This window comes from Phycodurus eques, chromosome 7 (assembly GCF_024500275.1).
Source record: "Phycodurus eques isolate BA_2022a chromosome 7, UOR_Pequ_1.1, whole genome shotgun sequence".
Classification (NCBI taxonomy): domain Eukaryota; kingdom Metazoa; phylum Chordata; class Actinopteri; order Syngnathiformes; family Syngnathidae; genus Phycodurus; species Phycodurus eques.
This window is the reverse complement of record NC_084531.1, coordinates 30306962-30319726: the sequence shown is the minus strand read 5'-3', so window position 1 is coordinate 30319726 and position 12765 is coordinate 30306962. Positions and strand designations below refer to the sequence as shown.

At 48.3% G+C, this 12765-nt stretch overlaps 1 protein-coding gene across 2 annotated transcripts; it reads right to left on the bottom strand.

Annotated features, from left to right (window-relative positions):
* Window positions 1-27: 27 nt before the first annotated feature.
* si:ch211-14c7.2 (serine/arginine repetitive matrix protein 2) lies at window positions 28-12763 on the bottom strand. Of its 2 annotated transcripts, none has more exons than XM_061682617.1 (7): window positions 12511-12763; window positions 10124-11855; window positions 9700-10035; window positions 8758-8912; window positions 7755-7867; window positions 6894-7017; window positions 28-423 (listed from the first exon to the last, which is right to left on the bottom strand). In XM_061682617.1, the coding sequence occupies exons 2-7, from the start codon at window positions 11592-11594 to the stop codon at window positions 238-240; spliced, it is 2385 nt and encodes a 794-aa protein (XP_061538601.1). In that variant the 5' UTR covers window positions 11595-11855; window positions 12511-12763; the 3' UTR covers window positions 28-237. The 2 variants fall into 2 exon arrangements, with proteins under 2 accessions (XP_061538601.1, XP_061538602.1); XM_061682618.1 differs by lacking the exon at window positions 28-423 and adding an exon at window positions 6332-6494.
* Window positions 12764-12765: the final 2 nt, after the last annotated feature.

Genomic DNA, 12765 nt, shown 5'->3' with positions numbered 1-12765 from the left:
CAGCTAATCGGATGAGATTCAATCGCAGTCTGTCCAAACCAATTTTTTTTTTTTTTTTTTTACATTAACACCATTTTAAAGTTACTCAGTGAACAATATTTTGCGAAAATATTGTTCTTTTTTATTTTTCCCACAAAAGGGCCCAATGGGCATTTCATTAGGTACACTTGCAACCATCTAAGTCACTGCGTCTAAACAAATAATAATGTTGACGTTTGGAGTGACGCCGGCTTAGAGTTACTCATTTGACAATATTTTACAGACCCATCCTTTTTTTGTGTGTGTTTTTTTGTTTTGTTTTTCCACAAGAGGGTCCATCGGACACCTCATCATCTTTAATAAGCTCGACAGAACTTGTGGCCGCCCGATTTCGTGTCTTCCGGTGAACTTGGCCTCGGGGGCTCCTTTTTCACATTTGCTGATCTGAAAACAAACAAAGAAAAACATTCAGGGGGGTGCTATCAAAGGAATTGGTTCAAAATGGCTGACTTCCTGTTCAATGTTGCGCATGGGGGCTTGAGACTCTTTGATCCACCCAATTGTGTGCCGATCAGTGAAACAAATGTCAGGGGGCTATTCTGTATTTATTTATTGTAACTTTTCAGGGGGCGCCACTGAAGGAATTTGCCCAAAATGGCCGACTTCCTGTTGAACGCTGGGCACGCCCGTGCCGGTTGGCGGCCAGCACCTGGTCACCCGGTCTCGGACTGATTGGCATTTGGCGTACCTAATGAAGTGTCCAACCATCCGGTCGATTGGATCTTGAAGACACCGACCCGTTTGCGTTCCCTCCAAAATGGCGCGCAGTCGCTTTTCACGTGACGTACGATGACGTCGATGCGTTTGATGACGATGTTGTTGTTTTGCACTCGTTTTGTCCTGAGGGGTCACATGACCTCCCTCGTCTCTTGTTTTTGCTCACTCGCCGTCGTTTCTTTTTTTTAATTTTTTTTTTTTTATGTAAGCTTGTTTTGCTTCCTCTGTAGCTTAAAGCGCTTCTCATCATCATCATCATCACCACCTCCTGCCACTGCGCTGACTCAGCAAAAACTGCACTTAACCCTTTCGCACCTCAAAGGAGAAGACAAAAAAAAAAAACACAAAAATGAAAAAAAACTGACACAGTTTGACGAGACGTGATTAGCAGAGAGCCGAGAAAAAGGCGTCCTAGTTACGAGCCTCGGCATCTGCGAGCGATGCGCGACAAACAATCTCGGGGACATTTGAAGACCACGTCGGTGACAAACAGCTCGTAATTGTTAGCAATGAAATGTTTGTACGGACGGAACCTGCCAAAATGGCGCCACGTTGCACGCATCGCTCACCAAGCGCTTAGACATGTAAACGGTTGGAGCAGAACCGGGCTCACTTTGATTTACGACAAATGTCAGCACCGAGGAGACTGAGGGCCGCCGCGGGAAAGTGGACACTGCGTAGCACAATGACCATGGCAATAGGCTAAGCTAATGTGAGCATGTTTTTATATTTCAGTTCAGGACACTCGCAGAAGACTTCTGCTGCATCCTGTAGTCACCACTCATCGGCGACTAATTTTATCTGAGAGGAGACTGAGGGCAGGTGTAAGAAAAGGGGAGGCTACGGAGCAGAGCGTAGCAATAGGCTATGATAATGTTAGCATGTGGGTTTTCTTTTCGTTATTTCACTGAGTAAAACTGTCACTAGTAGAAGGTTTCTCTGCTGCGTCCTGCATTCTACTACTGTACTACTACTGTACTCCTCGGCGACTGATTTGCTCTGAGTGAAGACTAAGGGCTTACTTCAGGAAAGTTGGGAATTGCGGATTAGCCTACAACGCTGACATTAGCCTGTGTTTATTTGCATCATTTCAGTTAGTAAAACTGTAACTAGTAGAAGGTTTCTCCATCCTGGATTTACGACTTCTTGGGAACACATGTTATCCAAGAGGAGACTGAGAGCCACTGCAACCAAATGTGGCGATTGTGCGGCAACAATTTAGCATTAGCTTGTGTGTTTATTTCTGTCGTTTTGCTTGATAAAACAATTAAAAGTTGGAAACTGCTAGAGGGTGTCTTCATCATGGATTTAGTACATCTCCGTGAGAAATTTTTATCCGCTAGGAGACGGAGGGCTGCTACAGCCAAGTATAATACTGCTGAGCAATGGTGTACACTAATGTTACCCTGTGTGTTTAATGTTGTCATTGCACTTCAGGACGCTTGTACAGAACAGCTGCGGCATTTTGTATGGACTACTTTTCGGCAACAGATTCTATCCGAGAGGAGACTACGGACCGGCGCAGCCATGTGGAGACTACGGAGTCCAGCACCGCGGAGCAACGGGGTAAGCTAATTTGTATCATTTTCTTTCGTAAAACTGTAAATAGTAGGACACTTGTAGAAGGTTTCTGCGTCCTGGATTTACTACTTCTTGGCAACAGATGTTATCCAAGAGGAGACTGAGGGCTGCTGCTAGTTTTATTTCTGTCATTTCTGTTAGTAAATCATTTTATAGTTGGACACTTGTATGAGGTTTCTTCATCATGGATCTTCTACTTCTTGTCGAGAATTTTTTATCCAAGAGGAGACTATGGAGTAGTATACCACAGACCAAAAGGGTACACTAACTTTACCCCTGTGTTTTTTGTTGGCATTTAGGTTCAGGACACTTGTAGAGAAGGGCTTCTGCATTCTGTATTGACTACTTCTCAGTGACAAATTTGATCTGAAAGGAGACTGAGGGACGCTGCACAAAGGTAGAGACTGTGGAGTACAATTTCGCAGAGCAACAGGGTACGCGAACATTAGCCTGTGTGTTTGTTTTCCTTATTTTAGTGAGTAAAACAGTAAATAGCAGGACACTTGTGGGAGGTTTCTGCAACCTCGGTTTAGTACTTATTGACCAAAAATGTTATCCAGGAGGAGACTGGGGGCAACAGGCTAATATTAGCTTCTGTGTTTATTTCCGTTATTTCATTTTGTAAAACCGTTAAGACACTTGTGGAGGGTTTATGCATTCTGGATTTACTACTTCTCGGCGAGAAATCTTTATCCAAGAGGAGACTGTGGGCCGCCGTGCGCAACTTTATTTGGGGTTACTCGGAGGCGCTTTAAATGGTGGCAGGTGTGTGCTGACTCCCATTGAACAGGGGTTTAAATGTGATTGGTTCATTCTGAACACACATCGCCAGTAGGTACAAGAAGGTGTGCACACTTGTGCAACCATATTATCTCAGTTGTTTATTTCACCTCGACAATATATATATATATATATTTTTTTTTTCTTTATTTTTTTTTTCTATTGAGTTCTACAGGTTATAGGTTAATGGTGGAAATGTTTTTGACGTGCTGAGATGGGCTGGCGACCAGTTCAGGGTGGGATAGGCTCCAGCACGCCCGCGACCCTTGTGAGGATGAAGCGGTACGGTAAATGGATGGATGGATGTTTTTGACGTGCTTTATCTTGGTGTTATTTGTTGATTTCACAAAAAGCCGGCATTTGCACAGGGGTGTGCAGACTTTTTATAGCCACCGTATGTCGCCGCCGGACAAACGCTCCTTTCACGTTGTCGTCACGCAGGACTTTGGCGAATGCGGGCCTTAACGAGGGTGGAGAATCCGTGACATGACGTTGACCTTTCATTTCCCATCGTGCATCCGGAGCAGCCATGTAACACGTGATGTTCTAGCGATCCGTCGAAGTCCGGTGTTGCCTTCAGGACGCAGTCGAAAAACCCAGTTTTCCTCACATGATGAAGTCGTTTGTAGTAAACCGCCTCGCAGGTATTTTGTGCGCAAAGCTGGGATTTCAGTCCCTGAAGGCAACGCGAAGGTCTTCAAATAACCTTCTAAAATCGACACTTTCTTGTCGTTACTTACAGTGTAGAGCTGAGGTGTGACCTTTTTTTTGCACAAACGTGGGATTTCAGACTGTCCCTGAAGGCAACACCAAAGTGGCCGGCTAAATAGAGCTTGATCCTTTTTTTCGGATAATCTTCGAATATCAACAGGATTCTTGGCTGCGAGATTTTGCGTTTTTGCAGTCTAGAAAGAGATGACAAAGTCTATCCGATATTTTGCCAAGAAAACTGTGATTTCAGACTGTCCCTCAAGACAATGCTGAGAGATCGATCGATCGATCGATAGATTTGATCGATGGATGGCGATTGAAGCTCGACTTCAGTTTTCGGTTCTGCTGTTGGCCACTTCGAAGGAGATGTTCTCCATTCGAGCGCTCTGACTTGAATTAGGAGCTTTCTCCTCAATGTCACGCGAGCAACAAGACACAGAGCACGCGACGAGAGAGCAGGGTCAATTTATTGACGATCAGGTCACGGCCTTCCTCCGCGGCGGTACACACACAGCGGGACAACAGACAAAGAAACCGGCGGCGGGAGACGTCCCGCTCCGCAAAGGAAACGGATCACGTTCCCGTGGCAACACATTTCCATTGCTGGCGTGGAGACGACGGGAAACGGAACGCGGCCAACGGCGATTTGGGTCCACGTCAGCAGCGAGGCGACAAACCGCGGCCTCGTCTAAACACGCCCCGACGCGACTGTCACGTGAGTGCTCCTCGGCGCCGCCTACTGCGCGCCGGTGACCAATGAGCAGGCATCGTGTCATCAACTTCTCTCGCTTGCATTCCAGTCTTTGTTTATTTGTACTTTTAAAAGCACAAAATTGCGCTTGCAGTCCTCCTTTCAAAACGAAACATTTCCCCAAAAGGGAACTGCGGGGAATTGTGGCCGAGTCCTACGCGTGACAACAATCTGCCCTATTCTTCATACTGTGGGGAAGCTAAACAGCGTAAAAGAAAAGACCCAAGCAGGAATTTCTGGCAAGTGCTGCCCGAGTCCTGTGTGCGTCGACAATGTCCCATTTGTCTGTGTCGTACAAGTGACAACAATCTCCTGTAGTCTGCGTACGTCTGGGCTATGGGGACGCGTAAAATACAATTTATTTGTATTCCAGTGTTTAAAACAAACAAACAAACAAAACTAACAGTGAGGCCTACAGCAAAGGAAATGAAGGACGTTCTGGCTAAATGTAACAACAATCTTCTGTGTTCAGTCTCCTGACTGCGCTGTGGGGAGTCTGGTGCAAGCAAGGTAAAATAAACACTTAGAAAAAGACGGGGAAAAATAAAAGCTTCACGAGTTTGTGGCTTTCCTATATGTGACAACAATCTCCAGTATTCAATGTTCTCTCTGGCCTACGGAAAATCTTATATCCGTGTTTCTCAAAATCACAAAATGGCACTTCACATTTTTAAAAACCGACTTCCTGAAAAGATGAGAAAAAAAACAAGCTGCAGGAATTTCAGACCTTGTCCTGCATGTGACAACAATCTGCCTTGTCTGAGATACGGGGAAGCCGAACAGCGTCAATTAAAACTTAATTGTATTCCAGCGTAACTAAAACCCAAAGTCAGCCACTGGAAAGATCGGAAGTGGCCTGTAGCAACATTAAAGGAGCTGCAGGAATATCTGACACGTGGTGGCTATATCCTACATGTGACAACAATCTCGTGTGTTTAATCTCCTGTCATGGTTGTGGGGACGCTTGTATTCCAGTGTTTTCAAAAACAAAAAATGGTAGCTGCAGTCCACAAAATTCACATGCTGAAAAGATGAATGAAAGCGCCGTAGGGATTTCTGCCTCTGTCCTACACGAGACAACAATCTGCCATATTCTTCGTATCCATATTTAAGATTGCGTGAAGCTGAACAGTGCAAAATAAAACTTCATTGTATTCCAGTACAACAAAAAGACAAATAATCCACTGAAACGACAAGAAGGATCGATCAACATGGAAGAAGCTTCGGAAATGCCTACATGGGACAACAATCTCCCATATTTAATCCACTGTCTGGGCTATGGGGATTTTGTAATTCACAGTTAAAAAGGAAAAGAAACAACATTTTGGTGCAAGATAAACAAGACACTTAGTGGAAAGACAAGAAGAACAAAGGAGCAGCAGGAATTTCTGTCTGTGTCCTACGTGGAACAACAATCTGCCCATATTTCTTGGCTCGGGTGAAGCTAAACGGTGTAGAATAAAAATGTAACTGTAATCCAGCGCTACAAAAACTCACAAAAGAAAAATCCACTGCAAGGCTGAGAGGGAACAAGGCGAACATGAAAGCTGCAGGAATTTCTGGCAAGTGGCGGCTGTGTCCGACACATGACAACAGTCTCCCGCGTTCTTCATCTGGCAAATCTAAACCGTGTTAAAGGTTTGCGGTCCGCCCCTAAAAATGCACTCCCTCTTTTTTGAGTCCCAACAGCCATTGTCGACTGTTTTCAATTCCAAAATAAGTCAAAGCAATGCGGGAGTCCGTGCCGTCACCGGATTGGGAAAAAAAAAAAGCCACAAACAAACACCGGACGCCGCCGTCACTTGGGGCCTCTCGCGTCGCAGTCGCCCGACAGCCGCCGCCTGGCCGCCGCGTCGCGAGGGTGCCGATTGGGCGAGCGCAGGCAGGGGGAGGGGCGCCGATCGGCCGACCGAGCCTGGAAACGAGAACGTCAACCAAAATTCAAAATCAAAATCACTGACGTCAAATCCTGCAAACTGGAGCCTTTCATGCGGTAAACGAACGACTGCCCCCTGGTGGATGATCCACGCAAGGCGTGACATGCTATTATTGTACTTGCATTACTGACTATATTTCACAGTGCAACAACAGTGAAAATGTTCATCATTAGGGTTAGATGGATAGTTGAAACCATAAACTAGGATCCCAAAACGGTAATCTCTGTAAACGCAAACTCATCTTACAAGATAAGATAAAATCATTACGAGTGAGCACAACCAAAAGACAACGCATGCAGTGAAGACGTTCCGTAACCTCCGTGGTGTGCAAAATGTTGCGGTGGGTGAAGAAAATGAAGAAGGATTTGTGCACTCACGGCGTTGGGCTGCTCGACTCGGAGCGAGCTCAGCAGGAGACTTCGGGACACGCCGCCGCCGCCGCCGCCGCGTTTGTATCTCCGGGCGGACATTTTGCCGACGTCGCGGAAGCCGTCCAGCAGCCTGAAGACGCAAAACGCCAAAAAAAATCATCGACAGAAAAAAAAAAATCATCTTTCATATTCTTTGCATTCCTTCAGCCACTTTTGCTAACGTCGGTCAATTAAAATGTCTTTCACTTTGTCCGTCATCTATCTCCTGAAATCACGTATTTAGATTTGCCAGGAAAATTCAACCTTTTTTCGATTAAATTAAAGGTAAGGAAGAATTGGTTACTTAGAATTGAGATGATTAGAAATACTACAATTGAATTTTTTTTAATTATCAAATACACAAATAGTCAAATATTTTTTATTCGATTAAATGAACATTTTTATTAAACAAGTTTAAAAATAGTAAAATAAACAATCTTACATTTTAATTTTAATTAATGCTTGATGAATTATGATCAAATTAATCCCATTTTATTTTCATAATTAAGAGGCTTACATAAAATATGAATATAATAGTCAAATAAACATTTTTAAAAGTCCGTGTTGTTGGGTCATTATAATTAAATCAATCATAAACGTCACAATTTTAAAATGAGCATGAATCATTTATTGTGACTAAAATAAATTTCTACATACATATTGTAACTTTTTCTACTCCGTTCCTTTTTAAACCTGGTACTAAAAAAAAGAGATTTATTTATTTATTTTTTAAATTTATTTTTGAATGTTGCAGTTCACCACATGGCCACACAGCGGTGCCATTTGCACCAATGTGACCAAACTCCCAAAGTTCCACGTTTGACTGACCGCTGCTCCTGACTGCTGCTTTCGAGGAGCTGCGCCAAAGTGGGAATGACGTCGGCAGGGAGGCGGGGCGCCGAGGTGGGCAGCGAGGGGAAAGCCGTGGCAAAGACACGCGCCTGCATGAGGGAGAGACCACGTCAGTCTTACGGAAGTGGACCGGGAATATCATGGCGCTGGGCCCTAAGTCTCGTGCAAGTGAACTGAGCGTGTTATGAAGTCGACTGGGAATCGTCCGAAAGTGCAGGTGGAGTGGATTCCCAATGTCATGGGAATAGTCAGGAAGTGTCACACAAGTGGACTGGGAATGTCCTAGGATGGTCTGGAACTGTAGTGGGAGTGGTCTGGAAGTCTGGAGGTGAACTGGGGAATGTGGAGGGAGTTGCCCAAAGTGTTATGAAGAAGACTGGGAATGTCATGAGAACAGTCTGGAAGTGGAATGGCAGTGGGGCACCTGGGGTGTTGTGGGAATCTTCTGGGCCAGGAACTCTCGTGGCTGTGAACCGGGAATGTCACGGGAATGGTCTTGAACTTTTATGGGAGTGGACAGGTAATGTCACGGGTCTAGTCGAAGTGGACTGGGAATGCCGTGGCCGTGATCTGGAAGAGAACGTACTGGGAATGTCATGGAAGTGGCCTGGAAGTCTTGTGCAAGTGCACCGGGAATGTGACGGGACTCAAAAGCGTCATGGCATTGGCGTCAAATGTTATGGAAGTGGACCGGGAACGTCACAGAATGAATGGAATGATCGGAAGTGTCATGGAGCTGGGATACATTGTAATGGAAGTGGACTGGGAATTTCAAAGGCTTGGCCTGGAAGTGGACTAGAAATGTCACACAAGTAGACTGGAAGCGGTCTGGGAATGGTCTCGCAGTCTTATGCAAGTGACCTGTAATTGTCACGGAAATGACCTGGAAGTGCACCGGGAACGTCCGAGCTGCGGCCTGTGAATGGCCGCCGAGCGATCCGGGAATGTTTTTCCAGCCACAAAGAGACGAGCTCCTTACCAGTCGGCGGTCGAGCGCCTCGTCGTGCGTCCTCCCCTCGTCCGGCCACCGCCGTCCCGCCGCGTCCCGACGAAAGGCCGTCCGGGCGTCCGGGCTTCCCGCCCGGGCGGGCCTCCGGTCGCTCGACTCCCCGGAGACCGCACTGCTCCCGAACGCTGTCGAAAGCGCGCAAACGTTAGAATGTTGAAAAAAAAAGCCATTTGTTCATTTGCCGGAAAACAACTGGAGGTGTCCCGGTACTTTTGTCCATTCTGGGTTTACAAACGCAAGCCTGTCTAATCTCCAGCAATAATTCCAAAAATGTTATTAGGCGGATCATAGGAGAGGACGCCAACGAGACTGGAATCCAGCGACTGGAATCTGACCTCGCTTGGAAACTTTTTCATTCGTCGTCTTACGCGTGCGAATATTAGGAATGTACAACTTGTCAGTCACATGGGAAGACTGAAAGTAAATATTTGAAAAGAAAAAGACATATATTGTCGATAAAAAGGTCGTACATCTTAAGAAAAAAAAAAGTCAGATTTCTTAGGAAAAGCTGTACAGTATGTTACAAAGAAAAGAAGTACGATATTTTGAGGAAAAAGTTGGTCAATTTAGAATCAAGAAAAACATTTGCATGTATAACAAAGCACATTCTAATTATTCTTTTTTTTTCGAAAAAAAAGCTGCATATATTTTGGAGAATAACGCGACATAGTCACTTTCACGTTCAGTCTCTCGTCAGGAGGGAGAAAACGTTCTCTTATTTTACACACTGTGAAGATTGGGAATGTCGAAGTTGTCACGCAACACGCTGGAGTATTGCGAGTAACTTCTCTTCCAGATTGGGAATGTTGGGAATGTAGCAGTGCAACGTCGGACTTGTCTGCAGTCCAACTCTTCTGTTGGCTCTCACTGGCCGCTTTGGAAGACACACGCTAAAGATTCGTGCGAACTCACCCGCTGAGCTCCCGCAAGGCAGCGGGGCAGAAACGGCGCCGCCCTGGCCGCACTCTTCTCCACCGCCCGCTTGCATGAACCCTCCGAACTCATCTTCCTCTTCCTCTTCCTCCTGTTTTCTGTCCCGGCTTTCCAGCGCAGCGCCGTCTTTGCCTCCTTCTTTTTCTTCTGCCTCGGCGCGGGGCCGACCGGTCGCCACGGTGGCCGACAGGGGCGGGGAGGGCGTGGGATTACGCGGGCGGGGACCGGCGGGAGTTGGCATGCATCCACGCACAAACTCCTTTGGCACCCAATCCAGCTCCTTTCCCCTCCGCAAATTCCCGTTGGAAGCTTTGTCTTGAAAAAGAAAAAGATGATGATTCCCTCGTTGCGTTTGTCACATTGTGCTCCAGCTCGGGGTCTGGCTTCGGCTCCGGTCGCACACCGCTGTTCCCGAGCGCTCTCCCAACCTGGCAACCTTCATCTTGGCAAGCGCCGCCCCCTGCAGTATGGGAGGCCTCGGGGCATCTGCTCGTGGCTGCGGTGTGACCAAAAGTCGCCCGGATAGTGCTCTCTTCCTCATCCGGTCTCTTTGTCATGTTTACGGAGTCTTTTCCGCCCTCACATTCCGCGTGAGAGCGAGAAGATTCCAGGTCCGGGTTGGGCCCCGCTGAAATACAAGGATCATTCCGGCAGAGTTCGTTCCCCTTCTCGTCCTCCTCCGCAGTCTGTTCCCACTCCCCCTTCATTCCACTCAGAGTGCCTTCTCTGCTCGGACTCTCCTCATTGGAAGCATTCCGAAGGCATCCAGGCCTCCTCCGCAGTCCTCCGCTTTCCCGACCGACTCCCGCTTCGGGACTGGCGAGGCGCTCCGGACTGACTTTGTCTGGCTCTTCCTGTTTCTCAGTAACTTCCTCCTCAGGAAGTCTTTCGTCTCGGTTGGCCACGTGACTGGACTTCGTCTGACTTTCCTCGTCGGAAGGGATCTGATGGAATCCGGGACTCCCCCCTGGTCCTCGGCTTTTCTTACAGGCATCCCCTTGGGGACTGCTGAGGCAGTCTGGACACACTTTGTCTAGCTCTTCCTGTTTCACTGTGACTTCCTCGTCAGATTTGTCGTCTTGGCTGGCAGCGTGACTGGTCGTCCTCGGACCTTCCTCGGCGGACCAATTCTGGAGCCGTCCGGGAGTCCCCCTCGGTCCTCCGTGTTCCCGACAGGCCTCCTCTTCGGGATTGGCGAGGCACCGCGGAGCGGGTTTGCTTAGCTTTTCCTGCTTCTCGCAGACTTCCTTATCAAGATGTCTTTTCTCTCGGCCGACCGGGTGACCGGACTTCCTCCATCTCCGGCCCGAGCGCGCTCGGACCCGGCTCGCCGCGGTCTGTGTTTGGAGAGCGGAAACAATGTCTTGCCGCCCGGTACCTGTACCTGACTTCCCCCTGAGCCACCCCCCGGCCCCGCTTGTACCCCCGGATGCGGCGTACGAATAACTTCCTTTGTCGTTCCGCAGAAAGAGGCACTGAGTCTGCGTCTTCCCGTTGCCTTCAGATGTCTTCAGAGTGGCCACCGTCACCAGGGCGCCCGCCCCGGCCCGAGGGAGGCCGTACCCCGAACCCCACGCCCCGCTCGGGTCCACGCCCGCCTGTCCGGGACGGGACGTCCTCCGACCGGCGGGCGGTGTCACCGGTGCTCGTCGGCCGCCCGCCGGGACGCCGGCCTTCTGCCGGTTCTTGGAGCACAGCGCCCAGGCCCGCAGGCCCCGGATGAGCGGCAGGTCCCCGAGGCCCAGCTCCATCCTGCCGGGGAGCAGCCGGGAGGCCGAGGCGCACTTGAGGGGCGCCTCGCGGTGGGCCGCCTCCTGGCACGGGTAGTTGTTGTTGTTGTTGTGCTGCAGCATGGCGCTCCACGTGAGCCTCATCGAGAGAGGTTCTCGCTTCTCGCTAGTAATCGCAATACAGATAGCGATGCGCTTCACTTCGACGTCGTCCTGATAGTCCCTCAAGCGAGCAGCATTGCTCGGAATATTTCATCCAGCAAAAGCGCAATAACGGCAACAACGCCTCCGCGCCTCGAGGCCCCTCGCGGGCCTTCTCGTGATGACGCCCGGGAGACTGAAGGACGTTTCTGTGGATGAGTCCAGGCTCCGCAGGTGTCTTTGTCCACTCTAATGAAAAACAACCTGGAGAGAGAAAACAATAACAAATATATATATATATATGTATATATATTTTTTACATCTTTAAATTTCAATGTCCAAATGATGGAGTATTCAAGCCACAGTAAAAATCCAAATATCTTCTCATTCCGATTCAGACAACATTATTGATTCTTTCAATTGGTTTAAAGCTTCCAGGTTCAAGTGCACATTCAGCCTCAAAGGACAAACACAGTAAATGGTCATCTTGTCAGGAAAAAGTTTTTTGGACATACTTGGCAAATAAAGATGATTCGGATTCAACGCCACAACTCCGTACAGGAAGGCCAGAGTTGAGATTCAAACCCAGAACCTCCAAAACTGTGAGACGGACCCCATTGTATGATCCTGTACACTGGGTCGATCCAAACTCAACGTTATGACTGCATATTATTATATATCTATGCTTGTAATTATATTGGTTGTATTGGATGTCACGAGATGGAGTTGAGTCAACGTGGGGTAAATCCAAAAATGCCCCCCAAAAAAGCAAGCAGGCAGGCAGGCAGGCAGCGATGCTAAAAGATGGCCCTTGCGTGCACGAAGAAGAAGGCGAAGTGACGCAACAGTCGTTCGTGGGCCGTCACGCTCGCTCCTCCGCGTCACTTACGTCTTTGGACATTCTGCCAAGATTTCTCACCTTATTCGATGCCGAGATGCTGTCGCCTCTGTCTCGTGTTCACAGCTGGCGGAGGGTGGGCAGCATCCTCATCCTCATCCTCATCTTCATCCTCGCCGTGGGCCTTCTTGACGATCCACCGAATGTTGGCCCGGTCAGAGCTGGCTTAAAATAGAAGCGACCACACCACAAAGGCGTCCTTCCTGCTCCTCCTCCTCCCTCAGCATCGTCAGCTGCTCCCCCACCCCCCCAGCAGCAGCAGCACTGCGGCCGTTG

Excerpts from the sequence above, each read along its gene's own strand:
- si:ch211-14c7.2 (XM_061682617.1), bottom strand. The coding sequence starts at position 11,594 with ATGAGGCTCACGTGGAGCGCCATGCTGCAGCACAACAACAACAACAAC. Across the intron at positions 10,036-10,123 it reads GAGAGCGCTCGGGAACAGCG|ACAAAGCTTCCAACGGGAAT; the intron begins GTGTGCGACCGG and ends TTCTTTTTCAAG. Across the intron at positions 424-6,893 it reads GAGTCGAGCAGCCCAACGCC|ATCAGCAAATGTGAAAAAGG; the intron begins GTGAGTGCACAA and ends GTTTGTTTTCAG.